The 15,635-nt window shown below is 40.5% G+C and overlaps 1 protein-coding gene across 1 annotated transcript; it reads left to right on the forward strand.

The window, feature by feature from the left end:
- The first annotated feature begins 297 nt into the window (after positions 1-297).
- On the forward strand, positions 298-12,536 carry LOC120039578 (iroquois-class homeodomain protein irx-4-like). Its single transcript, XM_038984997.1, has 5 exons — positions 298-342; positions 905-1,156; positions 4,507-4,613; positions 9,042-9,352; positions 11,866-12,536. Exons 1-5 carry the CDS (start codon positions 298-300, stop codon positions 12,534-12,536), a joined length of 1,386 nt encoding a protein of 461 aa, XP_038840925.1.
- Positions 12,537-15,635: the final 3,099 nt, after the last annotated feature.

The raw sequence follows: 15,635 nt of genomic DNA on the forward strand, positions 1-15,635 counted from the left end.
AAAGCAAAAATATGTATTTCTGACATCAAAGTCATCCGTCTGGACAAATATATTTCACTGTCTTAATTCATTTGCACATTGTAAGAGTTAAAAAGACCAGGGGAAAAGAGAGGGCGCATTTTGGAGAGTCGTTTTGGGGGCATTTGAACAAATGAAACATGGTAGTGTGGCTCGCCCTATAAGCCTCCTGCCTGTGCTTACCAATCAATTGGTACATTGAAACAGTGCAAGGCTACGTTACTATAGCGAGGAGACCTGCAGGCTCGCTTTATCTCCGGATATTGGGACCTCTCTACAATGTCATATCCACAATTCGGATATCCCTACTCGTCTGCACCACAAGTAAGTTACCTTCTCGCGTATCAACTGAATATTCGGTCAGATTTCATCACTATTGATTCTTATTTTGATTAAATGTTGATCATGTGATTCACTTTCAACAAGAAAGGAGACAGCATTGTATCTTAATGCACTGTATCGGAATTGTATTATGTTACCGTTAATGGCTCATGATACCTGCTCTTTGAACGGTAAAGGTAAGGAGGGTAACCCGAACCACACGCAGTCCGACCTATGGTGAACTGATTTCTACCAGATAATAGCCTCGGAACGTGTGCCATGTTTTTCATCTGATATCCCACATGCCGACCTGTTTTGTGGACGTGCGGTGCTGTTGTGTCCGGGACTGGATAGATTACCCAACTGGTGTCTTTTTGGCAATCATCCATAACACGTCTTTTGGGAAAACGCAAATGGGGATTCTGGAAAAAATTGTACATATTTTAATTATAAAGTGTTGTTTTACAATTAGCCTAAACATCAATACTACTAATTCACGGTATTCTATTTTTTTTTTAAATCCCACTGTGCGTTGTAAATAAATTGTTATTTTCTTGCATTTCAGTTCCTCATGACATCCAACTCTTTGACAACTTGCTGCGAGTCAAGCGGCAGAAGCATCGCTGACTCCAGGGTGACAGCCTCCGCTCAGACGCCGGTCTACTGCCCAGTGTACGAGAGCCGGTTGTTGGCCACCGCCAGGCACGAGCTGAGCTCCGCAGCTGCTCTGGGGGTGTATGGGAACCCGTACCCCGGGAGTCAAGGCTATGGAAATTACGTTACTTATGGAACCGACGCGTCCGCTTTCTACTCGCTGGTATGGTTCCTATAATATAGTATCATAATAATACAACTCATCTCTCTATGGCAGTGACGCTGTATCTATAGCACGTAGCCTAGACACAGAGCTGTGTCTATATAGCCTATAGCCTACAGTCACAGAGCTGTATCTACAGTATATAGCTTATAGCCTACAGTCACAGAGCTGCATCTATATAGCCTACAGTCACAGAGCTGTATCTACTGTATATAGCCTATAGCCTACAGTCACCAAGATGTATCTATATAGCCTATAGCCTAGTCACAGAGCTGTATCTATATAGCCTTTAGTCACAGAGCTGTATCTATATAGCCTTTAGTCACAGCTCTGTATCTATATAGCCTATAGCCTACAGTCACAGAGCTGTATCTAAATAGCCTACAGTCACAGAGCTGTATCTATATAGCCTATAGCCTAGTCACAGAGCTGTATCTATATAGCCTTTAGTCACAGCTCTGTATCTATATAGCCTTTAGTCACAGCTGTATCTTTATAGCCTTTAGTCACAGCTCTGTATCTATATAGCCTTTAGTCACAGCTCTGTATCTATATAGCCTATAGCCTAGTCACAGAGCTGTATCTATATAGCCTTTAGTCACAGCTGTATCTATATAGCCTTTAGTCACAGCTCTGTATCTATATAGCCTTTAGCCTACAGTCACAGAGCTGTATCTAAATAGCCTACAGTCACAGAGCTGTATCTATATAGCCTTTAGTCACAGCTCTGTATCTATATAGCCTATAGCCTACAGTCACAGAGCTGTATCTATATAGCCTTTAGTCACAGAGCTGTATCTATATAGCCTTTAGTCACAGAGGTGTATCTATATAGCCTTTAGTCACAGCTGTATCTAAATAGCCTTTAGTCACAGCTCTGTATCTATATAGCCTTTAGTCACAGCTCTGTATCTATATAGCCTTTAGTCCCAGAGCTGTATCTATATAGCCTTTAGTCACAGCTCTGTATCTATATAGCCTACAGCCTACAGTCACAGAGCTGTATCTATATAGCCTTTAGCCTACAGTCACAGAGCTGTATCTATATAGCCTTTAGTCACAGCTCTGTATCTATATAGCCTTTAGTCACAGCTCTGTATCTATATAGCCTATAGCCTAGTCACAGAGCTGTATCTATATAGCCTTTAGTCACAGCTGTATCTATATAGCCTTTAGTCACAGCTCTGTATCTATATAGCCTTTAGCCTACAGTCACAGAGCTGTATCTAAATAGCCTACAGTCACAGAGCTGTATCTATATAGCCTTTAGTCACAGCTCTGTATCTATATAGCCTATAGCCTACAGTCACAGAGCTGTATCTATATAGCCTTTAGTCACAGAGCTGTATCTATATAGCCTTTAGTCACAGAGGTGTATCTATATAGCCTTTAGTCACAGCTGTATCTAAATAGCCTTTAGTCACAGCTCTGTATCTATATAGCCTTTAGTCACAGCTCTGTATCTATATAGCCTTTAGTCCCAGAGCTGTATCTATATAGCCTTTAGTCACAGCTCTGTATCTATATAGCCTACAGCCTACAGTCACAGAGCTGTATCTATATAGCCTTTAGCCTACAGTCACAGAGCTGTAACTATATAGCCTTTAGTCACAGAGCTGTATCTATATAGCCTTTAGTCACAGCTCTGTATCTATATAGCCTATAGCCTACAGTCACAGAGCTGTATCTATATAGCCTTTAGCCTACAGTCACAGAGCTGTATCTATATAGCCTTTAGTCACAGCTCTGTATCTATATAGCCTACAGCCTACAGTCACAGAGCTGTGTCTATATAGCCTTTAGCCTACAGTCACAGAGCTGTATCTATATAGCCTTTAGTCACAGCTCTGTATCTATATAGCCTATAGCCTACAGTCACAGAGCTGTATCTATATAGCCTTTAGCCTACAGTCACAGAGCTGTATCTATATAGCCTTTAGTCACAGCTCTGTATCTATATAGCCTACAGCCTACAGTCACAGAGCTGTGTCTATATAGCCTTTAGCCTACAGTCACAGAGCTGTATCTATATAGCCTTTAGTCACAGCTCTGTATCTATATAGCCTATAGCCTACAGTCACAGAGCTGTATCTATATAGCCTTTAGCCTACAGTCACAGAGCTGTATCTATATAGCCTTTAGTCACAGCTCTGTATCTATATAGCCTACAGCCTACAGTCACAGAGCTGTGTCTATATAGCCTTTAGCCTACAGTCACAGAGCTGTGTCTATATAGCATATAGTCTAAAGTCACAGGACGCCGCTTTACGCACACGGTCTGACTTTTCTTGATGCACAAAACCTGCCTTACGGTGAAACAACTGCAGGCTATGACTGAATAGCCAAGTGCAACTTTTAATGACAAAGTTGAGTTTGGCAAGTGATAGTGTCAGGTGAAAATATGCACTGTAACCTGCAATATGCCACCTATGTTAAGAATGGATTTGTTTAATGTTACTACAACTTCTACTGCCTTGTGCTCGATTATGTCTCTGTCATTGTTTCCCTGTATTCATTAGTTAGAATGCCTACAATAACACAGATATAACTTGACTTTGCTATTTAACAACATGTTTAGTTACTGTTATTGTGTTTGTATTGAAATGGGAACACTAGACTTTATGAGTGAAATTATTAAAAAACAGTATACATGTTATTAAGAAACAGTATACATGTTATTAAGAAACAGTATACATGTTAATAAGAAACAGTATACATGTTATTAAGAAACAGTATACATGTTAATAAGAAACAGTATACATGTTATTAAGAAACAGTATACATGTTATTAAGAAACAGTATACATGTTAATAAGAAACAGTATACATGTTTAATTATGAAACAGTATACATGTTATTAAGAAACAGTATACATGTTAATAAGAAACAGTATACATGTTATTAAGAAACAGTATACATGTTATTAAGAAACAGTATACATGTTATTAAGAAACAGTATACATGTTAATAAGAAACAGTATACATGTTATTAAGAAACAGTATACATGTTAATAAGAAACAGTATACATGTTATTAAGAAACAGTATACATGTTATTAAGAAACAGTATACATGTTAATAAGAAACAGTATACATGTTATTAAGAAACAGTATACATGTTAATAAGAAACAGTATACATGTTAATAAGAAACAGTATACATGTTATTAAGAAACAGTATACATGTTATTAAGAAACAGTATACATGTTATTAAGAAACAGTATACATGTTATTAAGAAACAGTATACATGTTAATAAGAAACAGTATACATGTTGTTATATATATAAGTATAACAGTCCATTAATGTCAATAGTGTCACGTTTTCCTGACTGACAGTCTGTCTTGTTGCAGGGGACATTCGATACCAAAGATGCAACAGCGCCCGCGCATGCAGGGATTACCCAGGCTGCAGCTTACTACCCCATTGACCCCACTCTGGGACATTATCAATACGACAGGTATGGTTACTATCATAATAATAATAGTGTACTACCCCATTGACCCCACTCTGGGACATTATCAATACGACAGGTATGGTTACTATCATAATAATAATAGTGTACTACCCCATTGACCCCACTCTGGGACATTATCAATACGACAGGTATGGTTACTATGATAATAATAATAGTGTACTACCCCATTGACCCCACTCTGGGACATTATCAATACGACAGGTATGGTTACTATCATAATAATAATAGTGTACTACCCCATTGACCCCACTCTGGGACATTATCAATACGACAGGTATGGTTACTATCATAATAATAATAGTGTACTACCCCATTGACCCCACTCTGGGACATTATCAATACGACAGGTATGGTTACTATGATAATAATAATAGTGTACTACCCCATTGACCCCACTCTGGGACATTATCAATACGACAGGTATGGTTACTATGATAATAATAATAGTGTACTACCCCATTGACCCCACTCTGGGACATTATCAATACGACAGGTATGGTTACTATGATAATAATAATAGTGTACTACCCCATTGACCCCACTCTGGGACATTATCAATACGACAGGTATGGTTACTATCATAATAATAATAGTGTACTACCCCATTGACCCCACTCTGGGACATTATCAATACGACAGGTATGGTTACTATCATAATAATAATAGTGTACTACCCCATTGACCCCACTCTGGGACATTATCAATACGACAGGTATGGTTACTATGATAATAATAATAGTGTACTACCCCATTGACCCCACTCTGGGACATTATCAATACGACAGGTATGGTTACTATCATAATAATAATAGTGTACTACCCCATTGACCCCACTCTGGGACATTATCAATACGACAGGTATGGTTACTATGATAATAATAATAGTGTACTACCCCATTGACCCCACTCTGGGACATTATCAATACGACAGGTATGGTTACTATCATAATAATAATAGTGTACCTATGACCTTCCTCTGCACAGTACTAATACGACAGGTATGGTTACTATCATAATAATAATAGTGTACTACCCCTATGACCTTCCTCTGCACAGTACTAATATGACAGGTATGGTTACTATGATAATAATAATAGTGTACTACCCCATTGACCTTCCTCTGCACAGTACTAATATGACAGGTATGGTTACTATCATAATAATAATAGTGTACCTATGACCTTCCTCTGCACAGTACTAATATGACAGGTATGGTTACTATGATAATAATAATAGTGTACTACCCCATTGACCTTCCTCTGCACAGTACTAATACGACAGGTATGGTTACTATCATAATAATAATAGTGTACCTATGACCTTCCTCTGCACAGTACTAATACGACAGGTATGGTTACTATGATAATAATAATAGTGTACTACCCCATTGACCTTCCTCTGCACAGTACTAATACGACAGGTATGGTTACTATCATAATAATAATAGTGTACCTATGACCTTCCTCTGCACAGTACTAATATGACAGGTATGGTTAACATAATAATATTAATATTAATAATCATAAGATTCACCATAATAGTCAAAATCATAATAATAACAATAATGATAATAATAATAATAATCAAATTATTATTATTAATAATAATACAAATAATAATGTTGATAGTAATAACATTCATAATAATAACATTCATAATAATAATAATACAAATAATAATGATGATAGTAATAACATTCATAGTAATAATATAGGGGTAATGTAATATGTTGTACTATCTGTGTGATCCTACTCTGCACAGTACCAATATGAATTAGCAACAATACACACATAATTATGTTCTGTCAAATGGTAGCCCATTTCCCAATCCTTCATAATATGTGTGTTCACTGACATAAGTCACCTTACCTCTAAGTTAACAACTATTAGAAAACGCTCTGTCTGTTACAGTACTGGCTTCCAAATGGTCTGGGAATATCATGCCTGATCAAATTCATAGGATTAGTTGATGAGTTGCCAAACTTGAAACTGTTCTTATTGAAGTGTATAATAGGCTTACATGAACTCCACTAGAGGAGTCGGACATAGTTATATCCCTGGGCTTAGCCTCCAGGAGGACACAGAGTGCTGAATATTACACTAATGCTTAAGGCCCTTTCACCTGGGGCTGCATCATTACACTCAATCAGACAATTCTCCAGTCTGCTTGCCCCAGTCTTCTGGATGGAGAGACAGCTAGCTTAGCAGCACTCTTTGTTTATTCACCTAGCAGTCAGTCTTCTGGATGGAGAGACAGCTAGCTTAGCGGTGCCCTGTGTTTCCTCACCTAGCAGTCAGTCTTCTGGATGGAGAGACAGCTAGCTTAGCGGTGCCCTGTGTTTACTCACCTAGCAGTCAGTCTTCTGGATGGAGAGACAGCTAGCTTAGCGGTGCTCTGTGTTTATTCACCTAGCAGTCAGTCTTCTGGATGGAGAGACAGCTAGCTTAGCGGTGCTCTGTGTTTATTCACCTAGCAGTCAGTCTTCTGGATGGAGAGACAGCTAGCTTAGCGGTGCTCTGTGTTGACTCACCTAGCAGTCAGTCTTCTGGATGGAGAGACAGCTAGCTTAGCGGTGCTCTGTGTTTACTCACCTAGCAGTCAGTCTTCTGGATGGAGAGACAGCTAGCTTAGCAGTGCTCTGTGTTTATTCACCTAGCAGTCAGCCTTCTGGATGGAGAGACAGCTAGCTTAGCGGTGCTCTGTGTTGACTCACCTAGCAGTCAGTCTTCTGGATGGAGAGACAGCTAGCTTAGCGGTGCTCTGTGTTTATTCACCTAGCAGTCAGTCTTCTGGATGGAGAGACAGCTAGCTTAGCGGTGCTCTGTGTTTATTCACCTAGCAGTCAGTCTTCTGGATGGAGAGACAGCTAGCTTAGCGGTGCTCTGTGTTTATTCACCTAGCAGTCAGTCTTCTGGATGGAGAGACAGCTAGCTTAGCGGTGCTCTGTGTTGACTCACCTAGCAGTCAGTCTTCTGGATGGAGAGACAGCTAGCTTAGCGGTGCTCTGTGTTTATTCACCTAGCAGTCAGTCTTCTGGATGGAGAGACAGCTAGCTTAGCGGTGCTCTGTGTTGACTCACCTAGCAGTCAGTCTTCTGGATGGAGAGACAGCTAGCTTAGCAGTGCTCTGTGTTTATTCACCTAGCAGTCAGTCTTCTGGATGGAGAGACAGCTAGCTTAGCAGTGCTCTGTGTTTATTCACCTAGCAGTCAGTCTTCTGGATGGAGAGACAGCTAGCTTAGCGGTGCCCTGTGTTTACTCACCTAGCAGTCAGTCTTCTGGATGGAGAGACAGCTAGCCTAGCGGTGCCCTGTGTTTACTCACCTAACAGTCAGTCTCTGGACGGAGAGACAGCTAGCTTAGCGGTGCTCTGTGTTTACTCACCTAGCAGTCAGTCTTCTGGATGGAGAGACAGCTAGCTTAGCGGTGCTCTGTGTTTATTCACCTAGCAGTCAGTCTTCTGGATGGAGAGACATCTAGCTTAGCGGTGCTCTGTGATTATTCACCTAACAGTCAGTCTTCTGGATGGAGAGACAGCTAGCTTAGCGGTGCCCTGTGTTTACTCACCTAGCAGTCAGTCTTCTGGATGGAGAGACAGCTAGCTTAGCGGTGCCCTGTGTTTACTCACCTAACAGTCAGTCTTCTGGATGGAGAGACAGCTAGCCTATGGGTGCCCTGTGTTTACTCACCTAACAGTCAGTCTTCTGGATGGAGAGATAGCTAGCCTAGCGGTGCCCTGTGTTTACTCACCTAACAGTCAGTCTTCTGGACGGAGAGACAGCTAGCTTAGCGGTGCCCTGTGTTTACTCACCTAACAGTCAGTCTTCTGGATGGAGAGACAGCTAGCCTATGGGTGCTCTGTGTTTACTCACCTAACAGTCAGTCTTCTGGATGGAGAGACAGCTAGCCTAGCGGTGCCCTGTGTTTACTCACCTAGCAGGGCTGGAGCTCACTCATATAGGGGCATTATTCATTTGTAAAAGCTCCCCTTAGGTGTGTTGGGCTGCAGTGTACTGCTGGATGAATCAACACTATGCATTTCTAATGGACGGGACACAAGGAGTTGTTATCTTACCTCTCTTCTGCTACAGGGGGCGGCAGGGTAGCCTAGTGGTTAGAGCGTTGGGCTAGTAACCGAAAGGTTGCAAGTTCAAACCCCCGAGCTGACAAGGTACAAATCTGTCGTTCTGCCCCTGAACAAGGCAGTTAACCCACAGTTCCTAGGCCGTCATTGAAAATAAGAGTTTGTTCTTAACTGACTTGCCTCGTTAAATAAAGGTTAAATGTAAGTCGCTCTGGATAAGAGCGTCTGCTAAATGACTTAAATGTAAATGTACAGGACCCTGTATATAGATATATAGGCCTACTGTTACAAAGAGACACTGTTGTAACTCTACATCTTCACTACTAGATATGGCTGTATGGACGGAGGGACCAGGAGGAAGAACGCCACCCGGGAGACGACCAGCACGCTGAAGGCCTGGCTACAGGAGCACAGGAAGAACCCCTACCCCACCAAGGGAGAGAAGATCATGTTGGCCATCATTACTAAGATGACCCTGACGCAGGTGTCCACCTGGTTTGCCAACGCCAGGAGGAGGCTGAAGAAGGAGAACAAGATGACGTGGCCTCCGAGGAACAAGTGTTCTGATGAGAAGAGATATGATGAGGATGATGAGGCGTCTCAGGAGGAGAACGTCAACAGTGAGAACAACGATGATGGTCAGTCCAGGTTCTTTATGTAACAAATTAACAGTGTTCTAGTCCAGGTTCTTTATGTAACAAATTAACAGTGTTCTAGTCCTGGTTCTTTATATAACAAATTAACAGTGTTCTAGTCCTGGTTCTTTATATAACAAATGAACAGTGTTCTAGTCCTGGTTCTTTATATAACAAATTAACAGTGTTCTAGTCCAGGTTCTTTATGTAACAAATGAACAGTGTTCTAGTCCTGGTTCTTTATGTAACAAATTAACAGTGTTCTAGTCCTGGTTCTTTATATAACACACTAACAGGTGAATAGTCCTGGTTCTTTATGTAACACACTAACAGGTGAATAGTCCTGAATCTTTATGTAACAAATTAACAGTGTTCTAGTCCTGGTTCTTTATGTAACACACTAACAGTGTTCTAGTCCTGGTTCTTTATATAACACACTAACAGGTGAATAGTCCTGGTTCTTTATATAACACACTAACAGGTGAATAGTCCTGGTTCTTTATATAACACACTAACAGGTGAATAGTCCTGGTTCTTTATATAACACACTAACAGGTGAATAGTCCTGGTTCTTTATATAACACACTAACAGGTGAATAGTCCTGGTTCTTTATATAACACACTAACAGGTGAATAGTCCTGGTTCTTTATGTAACACACTAACAGGTGAATAGTCCTGGTTCTTTATATAACAAATTAACAGGTGAATAGTCCTGGTTCTTTATATAACACACTAACAGGTGAATAGTCCTGGTTCTTTATATAACACACTAACAGGTGAATAGTCCTGGTTCTTTATATAACACACTAACAGGTGAATAGTCCTGGTTCTTTATATAACACATTAACAGGTGAATAGTCCTGGTTCTTTATATAACACACTAACAGGTGAATAGTCCTGGTTCTTTATATAACACACTAACAGGTGAATAGTCCTGGTTCTTTATATAACACACTAACAGGTGAATAGTCCTGGTTCTTTATATAACACACTAACAGGTGAATAGTCCTGGTTCTTTATGTAACAAATTAACAGTGTTCTAGTCCTGGTTCTTTATATAACACACTAACAGGTGAATAGTCCTGGTTCTTTATATAACACACTAACAGGTGAATAGTCCTGGTTCTTTATATAACACACTAACAGGTGAATAGTCCTGGTTCTTTATATAACACACTAACAGGTGAATAGTCCTGGTTCTTTATATAACACACTAACAGGTGAATAGTCCTGGTTCTTTATATAACACACTAACAGGTGAATAGTCCTGGTTCTTTATATAACACACTAACAGGTGAATAGTCCTGGTTCTTTATATAACACACTAACAGGTGAATAGTCCTGGTTCTTTATATAACACACTAACAGGTGAATAGTCCTGGTTCTTTATATAACACACTAACAGGTGAATAGTCCTGGTTCTTTATATAACACACTAACAGGTGAATAGTCCTGGTTCTTTATATAACACACTAACAGGTGAATAGTCCTGGTTCTTTATATAACACACTAACAGGTGAATAGTCCTGGTTCTTTATATAACACACTAACAGGTGAATAGTCCTGGTTCTTTATATAACACACTAACAGGTGAATAGTCCTGGTTCTTTATATAACACACTAACAGGTGAATAGTCCTGGTTCTTTATATAACACACTAACAGGTGAATAGTCCTGGTTCTTTATATAACACACTAACAGGTGAATAGTCCTGGTTCTTTATATAACACACTAACAGGTGAATAGTCCTGGTTCTTTATATAACACACTAACAGGTGAATAGTCCTGGTTCTTTATATAACACACTAACAGGTGAATAGTCCTGGTTCTTTATATAACACACTAACAGGTGAATAGTCCTGGTTCTTTATATAACACACTAACAGGTGAATAGTCCTGGTTCTTTATATAACACACTAACAGGTGAATAGTCCTGGTTCTTTATATAACACACTAACAGGTGAATAGTCCTGGTTCTTTATATAACACACTAACAGGTGAATAGTCCTGGTTCTTTATATAACACACTAACAGGTGAACAGTTCTGGTTCTTTAATTTTATTTTTAACTAGGCAAGTCAGTGAAGAACAAATTCTTATTTACAATGACGGCCTAGGAACAGTGAGTTAACTGCCTTGTTCAGGGGCGGAACGACAGATGTTTACCTTGTCAGCTCGGGGATTCAATCTAGCAACCTTTCGGTTACTGGCCCAATGCTCTAACCACTAGGCTACCTGCTGCAGTTTATGCAACACATTACCAGTGGAATAGTCCTTTACCAGAGGAAGTATGAACCTAAATGCATCATGGAAATGGCCTAATGGCCTAATGGATGTAAAGTGCTATGAAAGTCCATGGACATCTACCTCAACGTCTTTGAATAGGCACATCTGATAGGCCTAAGCTCGTTGCAATAATGTGATGCTAAATGCTTCAATGATATTTGACAGTGATACTTTCATTACAGTTTGTATTCCCGTCTTATCGCTGATGTCTCGTGTCTCTTCATTTCCAGAGAAAGATAAGGATCTCGCGCTGAGTGACCTGGACGACTTCGACATGATAGAATCAGAGAGCTCGGAGTGCGAGCTCAAACACCGGTACCTCATGAACACTCACATGACGACCACTGACTGTCCGAACGACCATCTGAAGGACACATCTTTAAAGATCAGCATACCCGTGTCCCTGGGCGGGGAGCAGCAGCTCAGTAAAACCTCACCAGAGGGCTGCGACAGCCGGCAGGGGAAAGCTTGCTACCAACAACAGATACTGGACGGCAAACCACGGATTTGGTCGTTGGCTCAGACGGCCACGTCTCTGAACCAGGCGGAGTACCCGTCCTGTATGTTGAGGTGTCAGCCTCAGCCGGGCCTGCCCGCCTCTCCGGCCGCCCCCTCCCCTATCACGGTTCTAGACAGACGGCAGGACTCTCCCGTTACAACTCTCAGAAACTGGGTGGATGGGGTTTTCCACGACCCGTTGTTCAGGCACAGTACTTTGAACCAGGCCCTGACCAACACCACGGTCTCGTGGACCACGACCACCAAGGGTTCGATACTAGAGACCGGCGCTCTGGAACGTTCCGTTGGGAGCGTCAAAGGACTTCCGTCTCTACAGCACCAAGACTCCACGAAGGACAATATGAATTTCCCTAAAACTGTGAACAAACACTTCTGCTCTTAACACACCAAACCTGCTTTAGTTTATTCTTCTGTGGGGGCGACTTTTTTTGGGTTGCAAGGATATATTTATCTAATCATATTGGCATTTCACTGGTGAAACTTCCCAACGGGATTCGTTTGAGCGTATTGCTATTTCGTTAAAAAGCACGTAGGCCTGCCTCCAATCTAATGTATCTAAATGTATAACTGACAGTTAACATTAGAAATATTTTTTTTTTTTACATTATTCTTTTTCTTATAGCATGCAGATGTTAATCATTTCTATTAAACATTCTTTAAAAAGCAGCCGTCATTAATCGATGGTTTGTCAGTATCACTGATGAAAGGAAAAAAGTCACAAATCACCAGTTCTCCTAAAATTGAAGGAGTGTGTTTCAAGTTTGTTCACAAATAAAACGTCGGTTTCTGATGAGATTGTGTTCAGATTGCGTCAATGCTGGTCGCTGTCCAATGAGCTGAAATTATAGCCTATAACGTTTTAGAATTTGCGATAACAAAATGATCTTTCCGTCTTCATTGCCTTGTCTTTAGCTTATCCTATCTTTTTATTTGCTTTTGTCGCCGTTAAGAGATCGTCCGAAGTAGAGAAATACAATGTTTACCATATCTTTCTGGCAAGTGTTGCTTTATAGGCCTATTCACAAGGACCTATTTCTTCAAACACACAGAATTCAAGCCAATAATGACTGACAGTACATAAAACGTTATGTTTTTTAAAGCTGTTAAATCTATAATCATAAATATAGTTTTTGAGTCAGTCAACGTCTCATCTCTCACAGTGACAGGGGGGTGAGAGAGAGAGAGAGAGAGAGACTTCAACATTAATACCAGCTGGCGGGAGATATTGCTTATTACTCCGCCATAAATAGCCTATAATTGGGATATATTCCTTCATAGCTCGGTCAGACTATCGATCTCCACTCCTCCTGATAATATGATGGAGACATCTAAACCTGATCTTTGATCTCTGATCCAGCTGGAAGAGGGCTCACTTATTCCACGTGGCCGCTAATATTGGCAACAGCCGAGATCATCTGGAGTCAAGTTTTCCTCCAGACACGAACCCCTCAGTGCTCTCCAGCCGCCTGCTGAAGGGCTTCACCACAACACACGTCTTGGAGTGAAAAGGGCAACGGAACCTGAATTAGTTGTTCTAGATAAAAGGGCAAAAATAAAGAGTGGAGGGTACTTGACAGTAATGGCCTGTGTGAGCTCCTGGGGGACAGCGGGCCTGAGAGGGAAAGAGAGCTCCTCAGAGAGAAAGCTGCTCTGAGAGAGATGAGGCGTTTTAATGTGAAGCCAAACGATTGAGATCTTCCCTGGAACAAGTAGAACAGAGCTGCCGGCTGGACAAAGTATTTATCCTGTCTAGATGTTTTTATTTGTTCTGCCAGACCAGTTTCACCTTCAGCGCCATATTGATATTGTAGCAGGATAGAGAAGTTGACGTTATACCGAAACACAACAGACATTTACAATTCAATAGCAACTGAAATACAAGAGACGGTCATATGACTTGGTGGCAACAGTTATTCCTTTTATTGTAGGGCCTAAAACAGGTGTGACGTCTTCATTTCAATGAGCACATGGGAAACAAGATGCTGTCGAGATTTGTGTCAAATATAAACATACAAAAATAGGCTACAGATTTTACCATTGGTCACCGATAAACTGAAAGATCAATTTATATTTGTAAGAGAATAATATTGAGGACAATTCTACTGAACTTTTTCACCAACGGGGCTATTTCCCTTTTCTATTTCAGCAGAAAGAGAGAGCGAGAGAGCGAGAAGTGTTTTTTAACAGGCAGACCAAATCATTCATCCGTAGCGAATTCAAACACACAGAGGAGCGGAGGGTAAATTAGCAGCGCTGCTTTCTACATAGAGACCAAATAAAAGTGTAATCAGCGACGCGTTGCTTTTCATTAAGCGGGTTTGACAGGAGCATATTCCGCTTCGACAGGGGAGCAGGACCCAGGAAATAAACTACTGTCAGACTCAGAGTCATAAGATAATTCCTTCAGCTCCATTAACAACTCTTAGCCGCAGGAAACGGGCTCCCAGAAAACATCTCCAAATCTAAAAGCTTTATCGACCTGCAGCCCTCTGCTGATGGTTCCGAGAGGGCTTTTTCAACTTAAGGGACGTCGCCGTCCAGCAGAGGTAATAGACTTTGACACAACACATTAACTGGGAAATAAGACGGAGGAGAAGAGCAGCCTCAGTTAAACGACACTTAAACGTTACCTATTAGAGGTTTAAAACTTAAATAAGATGTAAGACCACGTTGCCTCCAGACACACATTATAATCAAATAGCTTATCATCGAATTTAGAAATTATTAGGGACGAATAAGAGCAGACATATATCCGTAGGTCTATCTAACGTCTGAGCTACACAAGTAACGGTCCTTTTAGAAATAGTATATTGTGGATGTTTGAAATAATGTATTTCTTATCTATCGTGTAATTGCAGCTGAGACCACAATGTCAAGGATAATTTGTAGACAACAAATTACTGACCAGGAGATGTATTCACTTAATTTGAGGATCAACTGATTCCCTGCCGCTGTGGTGTATAACTGAAACAAATCGGACCCGTCTGTTTCTTACAGCTGTATAACATGCTGTATGTGTATGAATAGAGTCAAAATTAAAACAGATCGGACGATGTATTAATGAGGAAAATGTTTCAAAATATTCTCACGATTCAGGACATTTTGTCCAGAAGTGTTTGCGCCAACACACTGTCTCCCCAGAGAACACAGATCACATGAATACGACAGTCATAAATATATTTACACATCATTAAACTCGCAATAATGAGTGGGTTTCTGTATAGCACTTTGTGACATCGGCTGATGTAAAAAGGCTTTATAAATACATTTGATTGATTGATTGATTGCTACTTTAATTGACCTTTTAATCTATTAATTCGATTTTCTGGAATTAAATGTACAAAAAGGGGTTTGAGAAAATATTTAATGAAGAGGAAGACTGCGAGACTTTTTTGTTCAATGTATGTTCACTTGAAACGTGTCTTTTTTCCAACTGCTCCAAAAAACACACACAGATATTCACAATAAACACCTTCCAAAG

The sequence above is a fragment of the Salvelinus namaycush genome, unplaced genomic scaffold (genome assembly GCF_016432855.1).
Source record: "Salvelinus namaycush isolate Seneca unplaced genomic scaffold, SaNama_1.0 Scaffold2806, whole genome shotgun sequence".
In the NCBI taxonomy this organism is placed as follows: domain Eukaryota; kingdom Metazoa; phylum Chordata; class Actinopteri; order Salmoniformes; family Salmonidae; genus Salvelinus; species Salvelinus namaycush.